This window comes from Lachnellula hyalina (assembly GCF_007821495.1).
Source record: "Lachnellula hyalina strain CBS 185.66 chromosome Unknown contig00007, whole genome shotgun sequence".
NCBI classification, from domain to species: domain Eukaryota; kingdom Fungi; phylum Ascomycota; class Leotiomycetes; order Helotiales; family Lachnaceae; genus Lachnellula; species Lachnellula hyalina.
The window spans coordinates 311103-329839 of record NW_022157121.1 but is presented as its reverse complement, the minus strand read 5'-3'; the positions used below and the strand labels follow the sequence as shown (position 1 = coordinate 329839).

General features: G+C 47.3%; 8 protein-coding genes across 8 annotated transcripts; 2 read left to right on the top strand and 6 right to left on the bottom strand.

Annotated features, from left to right (window-relative positions):
* Positions 1-92: 92 nt before the first annotated feature.
* Positions 93-1047, bottom strand: LHYA1_G000518 (uncharacterized protein; the record flags this gene model as incomplete). Its single annotated transcript, XM_031145510.1, has 3 exons — positions 93-260; positions 311-591; positions 681-1047. 3 exons carry the CDS (start codon positions 1045-1047, stop codon positions 93-95), a joined length of 816 nt encoding a protein of 271 aa, XP_031009204.1.
* Positions 1048-3388: 2341 nt separating this feature from the next.
* LHYA1_G000517 (uncharacterized protein) lies at positions 3389-5445 on the top strand (the record flags this gene model as incomplete). The annotated part of the gene is made up of 5 exons (XM_031145509.1): positions 3389-3437; positions 3501-3694; positions 3753-4247; positions 4276-4735; positions 4787-5445. The coding sequence occupies 5 exons, from the start codon at positions 3389-3391 to the stop codon at positions 5443-5445; spliced, it is 1857 nt and encodes a 618-aa protein (XP_031009207.1).
* A 484-nt stretch (positions 5446-5929) lies between these two features.
* On the bottom strand, positions 5930-7290 carry hyuC_2 (N-carbamoyl-L-amino-acid hydrolase; the record flags this gene model as incomplete). The annotated part of the gene is made up of 2 exons (XM_031145508.1): positions 5930-6936; positions 6993-7290. Coding segments are annotated over 2 exons (1305 nt in total), but the record flags the coding sequence as incomplete, so codon positions are not given.
* Positions 7291-7823: 533 nt separating this feature from the next.
* URA6 (Uridylate kinase) lies at positions 7824-8926 on the top strand (the record flags this gene model as incomplete). The annotated part of the gene is made up of 2 exons (XM_031145507.1): positions 7824-8067; positions 8268-8926. The coding sequence occupies 2 exons, from the start codon at positions 7824-7826 to the stop codon at positions 8924-8926; spliced, it is 903 nt and encodes a 300-aa protein (XP_031009209.1).
* Positions 8927-9263: 337 nt separating this feature from the next.
* LHYA1_G000514 (Eukaryotic translation initiation factor 3 subunit M) lies at positions 9264-10821 on the bottom strand (the record flags this gene model as incomplete). The annotated part of the gene is made up of 3 exons (XM_031145506.1): positions 9264-9993; positions 10049-10590; positions 10798-10821. The coding sequence occupies 3 exons, from the start codon at positions 10819-10821 to the stop codon at positions 9264-9266; spliced, it is 1296 nt and encodes a 431-aa protein (XP_031009208.1).
* A 41-nt stretch (positions 10822-10862) lies between these two features.
* Positions 10863-12702, bottom strand: PHHY_1 (Phenol hydroxylase; the record flags this gene model as incomplete). The annotated part of the gene is made up of 2 exons (XM_031145505.1): positions 10863-11892; positions 11987-12702. The coding sequence occupies 2 exons, from the start codon at positions 12700-12702 to the stop codon at positions 10863-10865; spliced, it is 1746 nt and encodes a 581-aa protein (XP_031009211.1).
* A 356-nt stretch (positions 12703-13058) lies between these two features.
* PYD2_0 (Dihydropyrimidinase) lies at positions 13059-15029 on the bottom strand (the record flags this gene model as incomplete). Its single annotated transcript, XM_031145504.1, has 6 exons — positions 13059-13574; positions 13738-14214; positions 14351-14586; positions 14648-14700; positions 14765-14793; positions 14859-15029. The coding sequence occupies 6 exons, from the start codon at positions 15027-15029 to the stop codon at positions 13059-13061; spliced, it is 1482 nt and encodes a 493-aa protein (XP_031009210.1).
* Positions 15030-15442: 413 nt separating this feature from the next.
* LHYA1_G000511 (uncharacterized protein) lies at positions 15443-18102 on the bottom strand (the record flags this gene model as incomplete). Its single annotated transcript, XM_031145503.1, has 5 exons — positions 15443-16131; positions 16187-16823; positions 16957-17340; positions 17395-17789; positions 17868-18102. 5 exons carry the CDS (start codon positions 18100-18102, stop codon positions 15443-15445), a joined length of 2340 nt encoding a protein of 779 aa, XP_031009213.1.
* Positions 18103-18737: the final 635 nt, after the last annotated feature.

Sequence of the window (18737 nt, the reverse complement as noted above, 5' to 3'; positions counted from 1 at the left end):
TATATAAACGCAGTCTAATTTTCCCAAAATCCCCTCTGCCAATACCAAGATTCCGCTATGCCATAACACTGAAGTACCACAAAGCGGATCATTTAAGAAACATATCGTCCATAATCGTTCAAATACTGCTGCAAGTAGATCGAAAGGGTGTACCCTGGAATTTCCTCCGCACGGCGAAGATACCGGATTGCGTGAGAGAAATGGCGTTCGTCTCCCGGGGGGCCCGTCACGTTGCCTAAAGACATTTGTGACTCGGCAGCCTATAGTCTGTTAACACTGAGTAAGATTGTGACGGAATGACAGTACTCACTAAAGCCAACAAATCACCTGTTGTTGAGCCAAGAGCATCAGCGGACCGCACAGCTCGCCCATAGAAATCTACGGCTGGCTGCAGGTATCCTCGGGCTTCGACGTAGAGAGGTCCCTGGCGACGCGGATCAGAGGGCAGAGACGCTAAATCATCATCAGAATCTTGGGCGGTGTCAAAATCAGACAGATGACCACTACCTTGGCTGGAAGAGTCATTGTCCTCTTCTCGATGAATTCGAGCTAACGTTGCTTGTGATCTTTGGAGCCAGTTGCTGCCCAGACCTAAATTAAAATGTAAGCAATCTAGCTACAGCCAGGCGTGAGTTCTCATAAGAGATTGATTTCTCTTTGGATGGATTATTCGGACATACCTGTCAGAGTTTCGACATTTTCTGGGTAGTTTCGGAGGATTCTTAGCCATGCGGATTGGCACCATTCTGCCATGTCCGTGATGCACCCTGAATCAGCATCATGGTAGGCAAAATCCTGAATCCCATGAAGCATCCAGACTTGCTCGGCATAGCGCTGGGGGTCACGGAAGAAATGAATACGGTCAAGGGCTGTCATGGCCGAGCGAGCAGATGGGACGTAGGGTTCCCATTCATGAGGACGGGAAGAAACTACTTCGTAGAGCAACGTGACAATGCTTTTGACTTGTTCAATTAAGACCTCCGGTTCTTGGTCGGTGCTTCTTGACTGGTGAGACCGTTGTCTTGATGAGCCAGAGTGTCGAGACATATTGTGCCCGGGGTTGTGTAGCGCTGGTGAGGATATGGGAATGGAAAGGTTCAGAAGTACGGGATGAACAGCTTGACAGAACAGATTTCAGAGGGTGTATAAAGTACTAGAAGGTTGATGATGATGAAGTCTGTGTTCTGCAAGACTAGTTGATGAAGAAAGTATCTGATATATACGCAGCAGAAGTAGTCACACAGCACAATATGACAAGAGAAGGAACATCAGATACATTATTGCAAGCCTCTAGATTAGATCCACAGGGGAGCTATTCAGCTGGGAAGGAAACGAAGGGGGGCCAAAAATAAGATATAGGGTTGTCAGGATGAAATATAATTGTCAGGATGAAGGTGACCTTGTACCTCAATTTGATACCGACTTCTATTAGTGGCAGCGCTGATTTGCATCCTAGTTGTATCTAGCAGGTTCTATACCCGCATGAGCAAGATCCATTGAGTCAGCGTTCACGAAAGCAAGCTCGAATACCTAGGCTTGAGCAGGACAATTGAGCTATTGCCAAATTGCCGAATAGGAGAGCCCGAGGACTCGAGGAAAGTGATAAATTTGTCAGTGCTTATGACATGGACACGCACAGCCATACCGACAAGGTATCCATAATGGGCAGTATTCGGAATAGCGGCAGTGTGGCAAGTCAAAATGCGATGGCATTGTGCTTACAGTATAGTAGCTCCGTAGGTACTTTAGACAAAGAAGAAATTGTATCTGGGGGTGGCTTTCATGCACAACGGCTAGCGAATCTGCATTGGTGCGATAAAGTCCGTTGCGGATCCGGGAGGACACAAGGCTGGATTAATCGGCCGATTGCTGACTGTAGTGGATTATGGTGGATTGATTATTCAAGCATGTGGAAATATGTCCCGTCGCGCTAGGTGAGATGGATGAGAGGTGCGATGAATTCTGAATTCTTTCGTACTGCCGTGCCGGCGTCCATGTAGACATGAGAGGAGGATGGGATGGGATGGGATGAAATGCGATACCTACCGGTATTTGGCGCAATCCATCACGAACTGCGAGACTGCGGTACCTTCCTACAGCAACAATCCCACTGTCCCGTGTGTGGCATTATGATCAAACGTTGCAACTTGCAATTTACAATTGGCAGCAGACAGAAATTGGTCTAACTCCGAAACCAACATTTTGCATTTATAAGCAGCCTCTGATACATGATAGTTTCAACCGAGTTGAAAACACCATCTTCATCAAAAAGGCCCAGTGGTGTGTCGCGGTAATAGCAGTCTAGTGGGTAGCTCCTACCGAATACTACCCAGGCCAGGTACTTCGTCCGCAACCATCATGAGAAGAAAATATGGTGCATGTACAGATGACGTTTGCTTGGGGGCGGGATTATTGTACGTTTAGAAATACATACGGTAGAGTCCGTCCCTAGCACCCCAAGAAGCTCGAGTACTGCAGCAAGGTGGTCATATTACATTACTCAACCTCGAGTTTTTTGCGAAAATTGTGACGGTCTTGCTTTGTTTCTAGTCTATTTCTAATCAATTGCTTAAGAATCTTGCCCAAAAGTATGCAGAATTGCCGGCTTCACGAGGAAGGGCAATTGCTTATAAATATAAAGGAAAGACTTTGAGCAAGACCGAAATGATTCATATTATGCCAATGGGAAGCCCGGCTTCTGAATACTAATTCTGTATTTGCAGAGCCTGGACATATAGACCCCAGGCTTTAGGCATACCGGCATGAGTTGGAGGCATATTCAGCTCTGAAGAGCCATTGTTCAAGAGGACAGGAGTAGACGAATAATAAAAACATAACGAAATGGCTTTTATAAACACATTTCTCAAATCAGAATTTAGAGTCACGATAGTCACAATTCACCCCAGAGAGAAGTTCGCGGGAGAGGGGTTCTTGAAAGACGAAAAGACCAGACCACTTGGGTAGAACTCACATTAGGAATTGAAGAAAGCAAAGAAGCAAGAAATAGACCAAGGCAAGAAAGATACTCCCCATCCATGTAAAAGCCACCAAGATCAAGATGCATTATTGCCGATCTTGGACGATCGATCGACTTTATGCGTGCACTACTTCTACGAGTGGACTTTCACTCAGGGGCCTAAATCACTAAATCTCCCGTACCTACTTTGACTTCGCCACATCCGCAACAAGCAAAGCAAAGCAAACACCACACCATAATAATTAATACAGTTACAGTAATCAAACATTCCCGCACAAGAACAACACCTCAATTGCAAGCAGAACCTTTAGCTTGTTCGCAGACAGCCCCGTCCTATCCCACGACCTGGAAGGAGCGCGTGTCACCCATTCGGCATGGCCCATGGTTCCCTAAGATAACGCCTCGCATTCGATGGAGGCCGTAGTATTTGAGGACTCGCCGCTCGCCGACTACCTCGAGGGTCTGTGAATCCGCTCAGTACACTTAATAATCTGCGGACTGTTAATCGCTGACTCTTCTACAGGTGAGGGCGGCGAAGGCTCGTATGACCTTTCGAGCAGCTCCGGGCATGATACGTCTCCAAAGTCGTCGAACCCATCTTTTGCGCCTCGTGGTAGACCAACAGCTAGGCACAAGTTTCGACAAAAGCTCCCTCCACCGCTACGACTGGCAGTCCCACCGAAGAAAGCTGTAGCATTGCTACACAATACCTGCTCCGTAAGAACTACTTTCCTTTAGCAGAAGTATAGTCAGTGTCTAACATCTATGGTCACAGAAAGCAGTCAATTCGAGGCTTGGCAGAGTCGACAACGCGAGATTCCTTGAACGATTCCGATATATCATAGTGGCATCTCAACTTCTGAATGCACATTCATACATTGGGCAGGCTGGGAGGGGCCAACCTAGGGATGCCACAGTATCATTGCCCGATATTCCACAACTGGGGGCTCTTACACCGGCCGGGGCGATCGTGACAGCAACATGTGCCTTCATGCTGGCTTGGCTGGTCAACTGGACTCGAGGAAACAAAGGGTTTAGTGGTGGAAAGGGACGTCTAGCTGTCTTTATGACAGTACTTGCTGTGCTGGGAGTTGTGTTGTATGCCTACATGCGCAGGCATTGGCTTCAATACCTTCGGCAGCAGAGTCTATCAGAAATCTCAGACTTCATTACCAAGGCACAAGAATTCGATGGCGCTGCAGCAGGAGCGTTGAGTCTTGTCCAAGAGGTCGAGTTGGTGTCGCGGGGCTATAGAATGTTGGTATTATTTGTATGTTAGTCTAGCGAAGTGCTAACAGGTCTTCAGCAGCTCTCCCCTTCCGCCAGTCAGTCGATTAGATGATCGAAGTCAAAATCGGAGATGTGCTAGGCTGAGGAAGCAACTTCGTCTTTGTTTCGCCGCAGTAATCCCACGATACATCCAAGCATATACAGTGCTCAAACCTTTCACCGAGGAGATGGATCTTGAAAAGTATTATGACATCTACGACATTTGCGAAACCGATTTCACGGAGGCTATGTTGGGGTATTCGACGTCTGAGTTTGAAGATCTGGAGTCTGTACGGGTGTTGAAGATTCTAGCTTCAAGATATTTCATGGGCCGTAAAATCGTACTGTGTTGCTTGATGGCCTTGGATGCAAATGGCGGCAAACCAGACTTCCTTCGTTGGAGTACAGCTGTTGACGAGATTTGTGGGGTTACCATTGCTACGAGTGAAGCTGAAGAACGTCTGCATCGAATTCTTAGCGAAGAAGAGAGTTCGTGTGATCTTGAGAGCTAATTTGAATAATTATGCTAATATGTGCCAGACTTCGCTTTTTCTGCCACTCCGAAGGTGCCCATGACACCAAGTCGCGAGCGTTGGCGAGCTCAACTCCGCAAGCTGAATTCTCTATCATCAGGAATTCGCGGTCTCCAGGCAAAGCTTCACTTACTTCGCGAAGAATCCGACATAAGTTTAAATGAGACTGAGGATGTCTCCGAACTCGGGACAAACCTCATGATCCAGTACGAGTCAATCGGAATCGACCTAAAAGCATTGATGCAAGAATGGGAAGAAGGAAGGAATGCACTGGCATCGAATATTGATCGGAATGAACGCCGGGTGTCATCTATGAGTGGCATGCTCTCACCAACGATTTCTTTAGGTGGCCTTACAGCTGTTGAGGAAGGCGGTGCATCAGATGCATTAAGGGCCTTGAACGGCGAAGGGGCGTCTCGGTCTAGCATGGACCTGAGCTCCTCAGACGCGGAAGAAGTTTTCGAGGCCGTTGCAATTCCGCGACAGCGGAGCGCACTTACTCGTGAGGAGCGTATCGAAAAGATGAAAGAGGACAGGGTGAAACGGGAATCCATGAAGGACAAATCAGAAGCGAATACTCGTATGTTGAGGGAGTTGGAGTCTGTGATAAACATGCGTCCGAGAGGCAGAACGACCCCTGCAGGAGGTCGAATCACGTCGTTATGAACTAACGTTTTATGTTTTCCTTTGTTATATTAGATTTGCATTGTACACGATGATGGTGGGAGTAATCTGGCGAGCGCCATATGCTCAGACTGCTTGTAATTTTGCTTAAAACACAAATTGCTGTTACAAGGGATTGTTATACCCAGGCCAGGATAGCTTGTGACGGGAGTCAACATAATTGGATTGAGTGTAATATGAATATAATCTTCTACTCAAATCGAAGCTTTTGATTGTAACCCTGGTGCATTACTTACCCAGATCTTCCATCCAAATTGTGTCTGGCTGTGGGGAGAGAACGACAGTGGAGGTAACGAAGACTTTCTCTGCTTTTCTCTATCGATCTCATATTTCAACAGAAGTAAATTTCAGGCCCATATTTCGATTATGATTAACAGGCTATTGTATAATAGTGCGAAAGTTGAAGAATATTGTAATTGCTTTATTCTAGAGACATGGTCGCCACCGACTCTCTGGCTTTCGTTCTTCATGGACTTATCCCATTTCTAATACTCTCATCATACCGGAGGACTGCCTGTAGTAAGACTTGTGCCCCCAAAGCACAATCCTCAGGTGTTGTGTATTCAGCAGGATTGTGACTTATTCCGTCTTTGGAGGGTACAAATATCATACTGCTCTTGACTACTTTGCTCGTCCATGCAGCGTCATGACCAGCACCGCTCTTCATATTCATGATCTTAGACAGCCCTACTTCTGCCACAGCAGCAGATCGAACGGCAGAAATACAATCATCATGGAAAATAGACTCTGGCAAACCCCACGTACGCACAACGGAATATGACGTGCTGTTCTTCTCCTTCTGTATAATCCCATCAAATTGTTTGAAGATGGCAGTACATAGATCTTCAACCATGGCATCTGTTGAACAACGGATATCTATAATGAATTCAACCCCACTGGGAATTGTGGCTTGGCTCTGAGTGTCTGAAGTTATCACTCCGACAGTAGCAACACCCAGGCCAGTTGCCTTGGCCGTGTCACTAACAGCAGCTATCAATCTCGCAGCCGTGACCAGGGCATCGGATCTTTGGTCCATCGGAGTCGTTCCAGAGTGGCCTTCCACTCCAGAAACCCGCATAGCATACCACTTCATCCCCTGAACGGAAGTGACAACTCCCACTCGGTTGTTTGTTGCTTCTAGTTTTGGACCTTGCTCGATATGTAGTTCGAAATAGCTCTCAAGACCATTTTCTCGGTAGTTGCATGGAGTTTGCCCCAAGTAACCAGTATCTTCCAATGCTTTTTGCATGGTAGTACCTTCCATGTCCTTGATCTCATGGCATGCTTCAAGACCAGTCGAGGACTTTGTAGACCATACCCCAGACGCCATCATCGCCCCGGGAAACCTGGCACCTTCTTCGTTCGTCCAGTCGATAAGAGCTACTGGGCAATGTGTCTGGATGTTGTTCTCGTGCAGTGTTCGGAGCACTTCGAGAGCTGCTTGGACTCCCAAAATCCCGTCATAACGACCACCTATGCCCCGGTCAGTGTTCGAGATCTTCTTTGGGTTTGAATATAAGGTGCTCTACCTGCAGGCTGGGTGTCTAGATGGCTTCCCATTGCGATTGGCAATTTATCCTGGGAGGTTCCATCCCGAATCGCAAAGATATTTCCCATCTGGTCGATTTTTACTCTACATCCCAAAGCCTTGCATTCCTCAACAAGCCAGTCCCTGACACTTTTGTCTTCCTTGCTCAGTGCTAGTCGGCGCATGCCTGTAGAGTTCGTGATGGCTCCCCACGTTGAGCATGTAGACTGCAAGCTACTATTGAGCCGCTGGCCATTAATTCTCAACGTCGAATGAGACATCCTAACAGTGCGTTCAATCTAGGGGTTTGGGATACTGGTCCTTTGCGAGAGGAGGACAAGGGAGACTCGTCCCGAAACCCACGCTTGGTATCATAATTGTTGCTCGCAAGCTTGTTACTTCGAAGGTGGGATGGGATGGATCCGCATTGCAAAGTGTGTAGATTCCAACCTAAATGTCTGACAAATTAATGTCAATGTCAGTCCTGGGAAACCAAGCTTCATTTCTCTAAATCTGATAATACTGTACAATATGTAGGTCAACCAAGGCGAAATGATTGGATCTTCGGACTCTAGCTCTAGGTAGGGTACGCATATGCACATATGCACATCTTGTAAAACTCCTCCCCCTAGCCTTTCCTGCCTAATGAATTCTCTGGTACCTGTCTGTTGAGCTTTACTGTGCTGTATGTACATTTCGACTGCGGAGTAGTAGGTACCTAGGTACTGTACTGTAGAACCTGAGTCGTGAGGCAAGAACAATAATTTAAAAAAGGGAGCTTGAATCTATTCAAGCAGTCTACATCTCTTCAATCCAACCAACCACACTCGCAATGGCACATCCACTTTCCAGATTGCTGTCGCGGCGGATGTGCCAGCAATGGACACCATTTCAAAAGACTCCAGGCTCAGTATCTCGAGCTCTGCGATCTCCGATACAAAAGCCTGCAGGAAGACGCGCCTACGCAACTGGTCCCAATCCTAATCCTGGACAGAACCCCTTGAAAATCTGGCCCTTCATTGCAATCACACTCTTAGGAACAGGATCTTACATCTTGATGGTGCGAAGTCGAACCGGTACGTCACATTCCATGGTTCACATTGGATCCAAGTACATATTCTTGAAAATGCCATCACAAGCTCATTTCGAGAGCCGCTTTAACATGCAAGAACTACTGTACCAAGCGGAATCTCGCCCGCACTCCCCTTATATTATGATGGACCTTTTGAACTTCTCCTCCACAAACCACCGTCACTGACAAACACAATCTCCTCAGACATGGCGCCTCCTCACGAGCAAATCGCAGCCCCCAAAAAATCCACCCCGACCTTCTCCCCAGCCGACGTAACCGTGCTCTTCGTGCTGGGCGGCCCCGGTGCAGGAAAAGGCACACAATGTGCGAACCTAGTCCGCGACTACCACTTCACGCACCTGTCAGCGGGCGACCTTCTGCGCGCCGAGCAGGACCGCGAGGGCTCCGAATTTGGCACTTTGATCAAGGAGTATATCCGCGATGGCAAGATCGTGCCCATGGAAGTGACGGTGCAACTGTTGGAGAACGCCATGACGGAGACGCTGGAGAAGAGCCAGGGTGGGAAAGGGAAGTTTCTGATCGATGGCTTTCCCCGGCAGATGGACCAGGCGCTGAAGTTTGAGGAGTCGGTGTGCCCGGCGAGGTTCGTGCTGTTTTTTGACTGCCCGGAGCAGGAGATGCAGAGGCGCTTGTTGGATCGGGGCAAGACTAGTGGGAGGTCGGATGATAATGCTGAGAGTATTAAGAAGAGGTTCAAGACGTTCGTGGAGACTAGTATGCCGGTGGTAGATTACTTTGACGGCCAGGGACGGGTGGTGAAGGTTGTGGCTACCAAGACCCCGGAACAGGTGTATCAGGAGACGAAGGAGAGGCTTGAGGCCAAACTGGGAAAGAATTTTTAGATTGGCGTTGGGGATGATAGAACATAAAATAGAAAGCGGGTATGAGATACGGGGACAAGTTTGTTTCATGAGTGTAGAATAGAGCGTGTTACGTTTCTTAATGTATTCTATTCGCTGCGATCGATGCGATCCAGCCGGCAGAGCATTCGTATCTTCATAACCTGCACTCTCTATGAAGTCTAGCATACTCCATAAAACCTTCGCAGTAAAGCATCGTAGTCTTCCCGCATCAATGCCCGATGCTATGCAACCATTATACAGCCCCAACGCCAGAAGCGACTTTTGATATCAGCGGGAGGAAGAACGTGGCAAACTGCCTCTTTCTTTCAGCTTTCGCTCAATCGGTTCCCATCTCGATCATGTTATCTCTGCCTCCTGGGGCTCTCCGTCCCGCTCCCATGCCTGAAGCACCAGCAATCTTTCTCTCGGCCTCGTGCAGTTCTCGCTCCTTCTGAGCCTCTGCTTGCTGCCTCTCTCTGCTGATAACCTCCTTGACAGCTCTCAAGCTCGACCTCCATGTATCAAGCCTTGTTGCAACTTCACGCCATTGCTTTTCACCAAAAACACGATACGTTGTTCTGTGAATGAGAAACACCTGCTTCTGTTGGGACAGCTTTCCCTCAATCAGCTGCGCCCGGATAACGTCAATAACCCACATCTCTACGTCTTCGACGGGAACCTGAAGGGCCTTCGCAATGCGTTTGTACTCAAGCTCCTTGCTGTTGGTGCTAGCGGCAATACTTGCTAAGGTTAAAAGTCTCATCTTGCGGTGCAGCGCGCTGTTATCTAGAGCCTCCGTCTCAATCCAGTCCTCGTTCTCGTCTCGGAAATCAGTGTAGTCCTCCAATTCCTTCTCGGAGAAGATCTCAAGTAATTCGGAATATTCGGCGTGGGAATCGCTCAGGGCTTGGATGGTAGGCAGAGAGGTAAGATCGTGGAAGTCGAAATGTGTGCTGGAAATCAGCGCGGCTTTTAGAGCGCGGAGGGACAGGTCTTGGGCTTCCTTGGTCGAAACCTCGGAGGCTGGGAATGTGCGCAGGGCTTTGAGGATAAACTGGTAGGATTCTCTGAAGTGGTAGTCAGTAAATATGTCTCACAAGATAGTACCGAGCAAGAGCTTACCCTTGTTCACCGGCGTCCTCTGCAACATCTGCGAGTTGTCCATATAGCTTACGCTGGTCTTCCTCATCCAACTCCCATTCCTCAATCCATTGATCCAACTTCTTCAGCTGCGGGCGCAAAATCTCGAAATTTCCGCTATTCTTCACCAGGCGTAGGATTGCAGAGAAGACGTTCCACCGAACATCATTGTCGGGCTGCAAAAGGTTGAAAATAGTGGTCAGGACGTTCAGCGCAAGGCCGGAGCCGTTGAGTGGAGCAGAGGTGATGGGTTTCGAAAGGTGCTCACACATCCGGGGCAGAAACATATTGACGTTTGGCGACTGCATAACAAGGTATACCAGGAGATTATACGCCGCAGTGAACTCTTTCTCGGGGTATGTGTTGAGGGCAGCTGAAGCCGTGACGAGTTTCTTGAGGACCTCATCCTTGGTGTTGGCCTCGAGGAGGGGTTCTATCTCAGTTGAGATGTGTAGGTATTCTGCCAGGTCCCTGGAAAGGTCGGCAAAATTGCCTTCGACAAAACAGTACTGCATGATGGGCTGCTACTGCTGCTGCTCTCTTTTCGTGTCGTGAAGAATCGGGTTGAGGGTGAGCGGATGCTGCGATTACGATTGCCTCTGCCTCTGCGGTCGATTTTCAAGAAAAACGAGTGGGAGTTACTTAAGCGAGGAGCTAAGGCTCATTAGCGGAGGTGGGGTCAATCTAAATAGGGGCAGACAGGGGCGGTGGAGCTTGATGTATGTACTTACAATATGTACAATTACAAAACTCATAGATTCTAGACGATTAATTATCAATGCCCAATTGTTTATATTTATTCTATGAGCAGTACATTTCTAAAGTACAATTCCAATTCTTCTACCGCATCACCTCCCAAGGCAGCAGCGGTTCCAACCCATCCATCTGGCCGCATCACAAATATTGCCCCTTCCTTCACATTAATACCGTACCGAGAGTGCGCCGTCTGGTCCTTGTCATAGAAGACTTTTCCAAATGGTGCAACACCAAGTAGCTCATAGGCCGACGGGGAGCTTTTAGCAGGAATGGTGAGCCAGGATATCGGTGAGACGCCCGAGAACATCTTAGACTTTTCCCAGGCCGCGGAAAACTCTTTCAAATATACAGAAGTATGTTCTGGTTCACCAGCGAAGACGATGGCATGGAATCTGGCAATATTCGGCGTCTCCTTATGCAACCTTGTGGCTTCAAAAGTCGCTGGCTTTTGCAACTGAACATCAGGTGCTCGCTGCCCTGACTTCACCGGCGCTAGATCAACATTCGATTTAAATGTTCCAGGCACATTGACATTGTTACTATCAAATGCAATGCTCAGCCCAGAAGTAAATGTCGACGCTTCCTCCATCACCGTCCCCAATATCTCATTGGGGTCCGCGTTCGGGTCACCGCTCCAATCCGCCGGCAGTTGCATTGTCATCAATCTTGATATGTCCTTGTCATAGTTGATGAGTTTCTGAACATTTGGCAACCGCTCGCTCTCATACGTGCTGAGAAGGGACGATGGCGCCAGGCCGTGAAGCACTATGGAAAGCTTCCAGGCAAGATTGACAGCATCATGCATACCTGTATTCATTCCTTGAGCTGCTCCAGAAGAATGGGTATGGCATGCATCACCAGCAAGGAAAATGCAGTCTTTAGTGAAGAACTCCTTTGCTACCCTTTGCCCCACTGAGTAAACGGTGAACCAGTCAACTTGTTTGAACTTCAGCTTAAATGGCTTCACAGATTCGATGGCTTCTGTCACAGCCGCAGCTTCGTTGAAATCAGGATAGCCCTTTTGCCGCTCCGCCGTAAAGGCAAATCCGATCCTCGTGGCTCCATGGTCCCTGTCAAGAAATCAGTACCATGTTTTGTGTAAAGTTCAAGAGCCAAGAATATTAAATTTCCTTCGAGGGCTCAAAACTGAGGAGGCAAACTTACAACGCTGCCCATAATACGTTTCCATGGGTGGGTGATTCAAAAGCACCGTAAACTCTCGATTTGGGCACATCCGATTCAACAATACCATCGATTCGGACCCACTTGTCCTCTGTTGTGCTGCCTTCAAAGGGTATCTCAAGTGCCCTTCGGACAAACGACCTCCCACCGTCTGCACCTATCAAATACTTGCAAAGAACTGTCTCTTCTTCACCAGTTACACAATTTTTCAGCAGAGCCGTAACTCTGTAACCACCAGAAGGTACATTGTCATCGACAGTAACACTGACCAACTCAACAGGCGTCTCAAGTATTACACCCTTTTCTCGCAACCTCCTCCTGAATATCTCTTCCTGGTATTTCTGTCTCAATACCAAAGCAAAGTCCCACTGTGTGTCTTTCATATTCTCCATAAAATACCATCCTCGACCCTGGACCTCATTTCCATCTTTATCGTAGCTCACTGTATCCCTGCACGCAAAGCATTCTTGAGCCAGCTCATCAGCCAGATCGAGCTGGTCGAGCATCTCAGTAGAGCGTGGGTAGAGTGTGATGGCTCTGCCATACTGATCTTGTGAGGACTTGGGATGCTTCTCGATTATGGCTATAGACGACGAGTGTCCGAATCTGGCCAGTTGGTATGCAAGTACAAGTCCGACGGGCCCACCACCTACGACAAGAACATCGACATGGCGGACTTTGTTCTCGACGCTGCCCATATTTCTTATCGTGTCACGGGATTGGGAGAATATGGGAGGATTGGATGATGAGAAAGGCACCCTACAAATATCGGAATGTACTCCGTAGGGCTATAGGTTTTACTTATTCATGGCTTTCAGGAGCTATTTGGTAACTGAATAGATTGATTTTACTTGATGCCGACGCGGCGACGCCGACAATATCTTATCGCCCGGCCGCTTCAATGGTGGTCATATCGCGGGCGCCCACTTTTGGATATTTGCCGCTGAAAAGTCACTTGATTTCGCCTAAAGTTCAACCCCCTAAAGCTTTGCCTATCCAAAATTTACGGTATACCTAGTGGTACATTTTATGACATTTACTTTACTACGAGTGTCTAAAAATTCTCCACATTCCACTCTTCTTGACTCCGACTGCCAGCTAGAGAGCTGGCATCCCGTTTCAAGAACTGTCCAAACCCCTTTTTACTAGCAATAAGACCACCCTCATCCTTGGCCCAAACCACCTCTCCCCTCAAAACCGTATACCTCGGCCACTGTTTCATAGTCCTCCCTTCATAAGGTGTGTAATCCACGTTGTGATGCAGCATCGAATTGGTAAGCTCGAACTCCTTTGTTCCATCTGGATACCAAATCGTCAAATCGGCATCACTGACCCCTGCAAGCAGTGCACCTTTCCTTGGATACAAGCCATACAACTTTGCTGCGTTGGTGGATGTCACTTCCACAAATTTCTGCAACTTGAGCCGGTTTGCCGATAATGCTAAGGAGAGACGAGTCTCTACACCCGGGCATCCGTTGGGGATGTATTTGAAATGCCCATTGGGATATTCTGAGTCGATGCATGACTTCTTCCCTATTTCCGTATTGTCGTAGATGAATGGACAGTGGTCCTTAGCGTCAAGGTCCCAGGTTAGCATTGCCCATTAAAGATTATTTTGGGGCGGGGACACAATGTTGCACGGGAACCAAAAGAATATTTAGGAGTATTTGACTCTTGAAAATGCTCCTGGGGTATTCGAAGTAGGGAATCATTCTTCCGAAAAGGTTACTTACTGAACTTAGAACCGTAAATGTACCATCTTCGAGGCCCTGCCAGATGCCTTCATGGTCCTGCTCCCCCTCCCGAGGTGGAGGAGAGCACACGCACTTTGCGCCTTCGAAACCTGGTTTGTCCAAGTCCTTGCGAGTCAAGAAGAGGTATTGTGGACAAGTCTCTGCATACACTGGTAGTCCCCTTTTCTGTGCATCTGAAATGTGCTTTGCCGCAGCTGGAGAAGATACATGCACAATCAGGATCGGGACATCTATGAACTCGCTCAGAGACACGGCTCGGTAGGTTGCTTCAATTTCAGCTACTGGAGGATGGCTTGTGGCGTGGTATTTGGGAGCGAACAGCTTCTTCTCTTCCAGCTTCTTGATCGTCCAGTCGATGATTGCACCGTTCTCGGCATGGATCATGGTGACGATTTTCTGCTTCCGGGCTTCGAATAAAACGTCCAAGATCTCTGAGTCTTGCAGCTGCAATGCTTCCTAGTCCGGAATTCTGGATTCAGTATTACTTCTTTGGAAATAGATTAGGAATGCACTAGGGGAATGTCCTAACAAGAAAGATATCTCAACTCCTAGATTTACTATGAAAAGCGTGCCTATTCCACAATAGACTTACATATGTCATGTAGATTTTCAAGGAAGATATACCTGCTTCTCTCAGAGCTTTGAATTCGGAGATTGCTTGGGGTCCGGCATTTGAGCAAATCAGATGGAACGAGTAGTCCGTGTAGCAATTATCTCGTGCGAGAGCATGTGTGGCTTCAAGTGCCGCAAGCAAAGAAGGCTCACTTTTTCTTTGAGGAGCGAATGTAATTAAAGTCGTTGTACCACCTGAAATTGCTGATCTAGTTCCTAGAAAGACGTCAACATTGAAAAAGGGGGCCATCACCTCTTCCTAAATTAACTGACTCACCAGTCTCGTAATTGTCTGCACTTTGTCCCTTTCCGAACAGAGCAGGCTCCGCTCTAAAAAGAGTCAGTGATCAGAGCAAATAAGCCGATCATCAAAAGATTGTTTACAACGACTTACAAATGAACATGTGCATCAATACCTCCAGGCTAGGAAATCTCATTATTAGTCAGAATCCTCCATATGCAGTCTCAACATTCTCTTGTCTGCCTACCATGACCATGCCACCCTCCGCATCTATAGTTTTTGTCGCCTTTGCGCCGTTCAAAGAGCCTCTAATGACGACTTTTGCAATCTTCCCATCCTTCACTGCAATATCAAAGTTCCCCGTCTCTTGATCCGTGACAACGACTCCGTTCAAGACCAGCAAATCATATTTAGACATGATGCTTTCGTAGACAACCAATTAATATTCTCTAACGAACGTGAAGCAAGAGCCCTGCTAGTATCAAAGAAGTTCGACCATCGCGACAGGTATCTTCATCTCCCACCCTTGAGTGTTGTGGTGGTTCATGAGTGGGAGGACCTTATCTATGCCTATCTCGGTTTTGGCCGATAGGCTTTGTTCTTTAAGATAGGGAGGGGCTGGACTCAGAAAGGCGGCACTGATTATCATCCACTTTTAGTGGCCCCCGCCGCCTGGCGCATTGTGAATTGGTGCCGCTTTATCAATCCACCACCAGGGACTGCAAGAGCATGATGTCTTCGATAGAAACTAGAAGCCTTGTGTGTAGGTCAAAAATATTTCATTTGAAAATACATGTAAAAATCTGGCAAAGCCAGGCCTTATCGCGATGATTAATTCTCAATTTCGATCGACTTAATTCTCAACTGAGAAGATCCACCAAGAAAAGTAACAAAATTCATCCCCGCTTCCAGATCCAGGCCCTCTATCATTTCAAGGTCATATGTCCCTTTGGTTCCACCCAAACTCAATGTAACCCGACGAACCTGATTAACTTTCACATCTATGTTCACAGCAGTACTGCCAACGTTGGAATAACTCAGGGCCAATTTCGCTTTTCCACCACCAGACTCTATGCCGGAAAATGCTACCACACTTTCAGGAGCTAATTGCCCGACCACAGCTCCAATGGATGCAGCGGCATCTTTGACAACAGCTGCGTTTGTCAAGAGAGAATCAACCGCATAATAAGTCGGTCCTGAAATAGGCGGAGTCCATACTTCCAGCTCGCAGACCCCGACGGCCTTGTTTGGACGGTTGAACAAGTTGACAGCTACGTAGCTAGTCTTGGTTTCCTTGAAGGAAAATGTATTGCGATCATTTGGGAGCAAGGTTGAATTTGTTAGATTTGCAATCAACCCACTAGAACCGTAGATCTCTATGGCAGCAGGAACATCGACACCACCACCGCGAGCAACATCTGAATAGAGAGCAAGCGTGACGGAAGAAATGGTTCGTGGCCGAGCGAAAGTGACCTGGAGAGTATCATTCAAGGAATTTGACTGATAGTTAGTCCAACGGTCTTAAGTTACAATCAGTATTGTGCATGCCAAATGTATGGAGGAATTTCTACTTACTGTCAGGGATGTCATCGTAGAACAAGTAGCCATCAATGGCTTTGTAAGGATTATCCGTGTAAAATGTATATGATGCATTAGCCATAGGATAGTAACCGAGTCCGTTGGGATTTGCAGCAATATTTACTGGAATTACAGAGGCGATTGGCGTAGTACGCAAAGAGATGAGCTCGTGGATGGGAGAGGTCAGATTCTTCGAAACGATCTGTTTGTCATCCGAGAATACACAGAAACTGCTTCCACACTTGTATCTTTCACCATAAGCATCATAGAGCACAGTAATTAAATGTCCATGGTAGGCAAAGTTCTCGATCGCGAAAAATGTCCAGTCTTTAGGCATTATTGGAGACACCAAAAGGCTATGGTTGGACTGTGGGGCGATGCCCAGAAGCCCAGTGATAACATCGTCGTTGTTCGTAGAGTGATCGTAGTGCTCCGAGTGATTAGAAGAATCTGACGACCAAGAGTTGTCGAAAGGGTAGTGAGACTCAGCAACATAAGGCACTCCATTCTTTTGCTGTGTTGTGGCATATGTGCTCAGAGTCTGCACATATTGGTCAGCCGTAATAGGCGAATTAGGACTCCGGTATATGGCAGCAAGAGATTTGAGGATATGGGCCGTTGAATATGGCCATGACTGCAAGTTCTCGGTTAGTGTTGTTTGATCGAGAAGGCTTTATTGTCTCAGTACTCCCCAGACATTCTGGGGAGAGACCTGTACTTGCGCGAATTCGCTTGGACCTGGAAAATGAAGGTTGGAAATTGCATACCTGTCCCTGCCAAAAGCAGCAGTAACCTGTCGGTTTTTGAGCTGTATAGTATTGGTTTCTTATTTCCAGGGTGGTTGGTCCATACGGAGCTTGAAAGCCTTGTGGATCGAATAAAGCTAAAGCCGCTCTGCTGTGATTGGACTCAAGCCCAATACCAAAGCGGTATGGGTAGAGACCGACTTCTTCTCTTCCACTTATCGGCTTCAGATCTGGGTTGTTTGGGCGGATCACATCCACGTAAAATTCTTGGTCCGGAGACCAAAGGTGACGGTTCATAGCTGCTTCCAGATTGGATCCAATCAGTGTAAAACTGGATTCGACTTCAGAGTTGCCGGCATAGTTGCCAATTGCGGCGATTGCTCTTGCATTCGCAATCATGTATGCCTAGAAGAAGTTAGTGAAAGATTGTTACTAGGTTTTAATGCAGCTTATGCATACGTTGAGACTCGGCCGATACGTGTCTGGACCATCATATTGCAGTTTGTCATTGCCAGTTGGAGCGACAACAAACCCTGGAAGACTGTATTCTTGGGCATCAAAATTTGGCGTGAAATAGTACAAGCCGGCATTCGTATCGAAGGTATAGTCCCACTCACCCCATAATCGAGCCATATCTGCTAGTTGGTTAATGGCAAACTGCTTGTCACCATCCACTTTGGATCTCCTGTAAAGAGCATCCAGGATCCAATGTGTGTATTGTGTAGTGTTTCCTGGACCACGAGTGTAGGCCTGGATGTAATCATCCACGTAAAACTTGCCCCGAAGCCATCTTGCTTCATCAATCTGATGACCAGCAGCCGCGTTGATAGTATTCAGAGCCTGGGCATAGCCCACTGGTTGGCAGAACTAGGTCAAAATATATCCAGTCCCGGCAACGGTATATCTGAGATGGCGTTGAAGTGAAGACCAACGATAGTAATAGACATCTTGAATCGTCTTGTCTGGGATGTCAATGAAAGGAATGTTCTCTCTCAAAAATGTCTTGCCCCAGAATTGACTGATTGGAGTCTCGTGATCGAGGAAGGATGTTCCCTTGGTCCCGATATCTTCGGGTTGTGGGGGTGCTTGTGCGAGGCATAACTGTAATGCGACAAGAACGAAGGAAGCGAGGGTTATTGACCATCGCAGCCCAGAAAACGAGTCCATTCTGATGAGTCGTGAGCTCTTGAAGAATGCCAAATGCGGGGAAGATTGAAGATTTTGTACTCGTATAGCAAGTCACCCCGTACGTGGACAAGAATGGTTAGCAAAAAGTAATAGACAGCGAGCGAATTACAGACGGGGATAGCCAACTCATGACAGTAAAATGATGAAGAGCACTACGCTACACACCTAGCTGCAGACTCTGTGACACTTGTGGGGAAAGGTAGATCTTAGGAGATGTTCCCGAAAGTTCTTCCCCAAATATAAAATGTTCTACTTAGAGGGAGACAGTGCAAGATCCACGAAATGCGGATTAAAGGAGAATGCAAAAAAATATCAGTCAGAACCACAATTATTTATATACAAGGATGACCTCAAGCGATGAATAATAGAAAATATCCTGAGATTCACACGAGGATACCTAGCTGTAGTGACTCTGGCTTATCCCTAGTAAGATCTTATATGACTCTGGATTGAATCTGGATTCCTGATAGAAGGGTTTCGTAGTATCCATCTCTGAGGAGCGGTGCCTTTAGGTTTCTCTAAACCCATGAAGATGAAGAGCACGATTGCAATAGAGGTGGTAAGATATTCTGGTGTTGACTGCGGGTGGATGAGGTTGTCGTACCTTCCTCTAA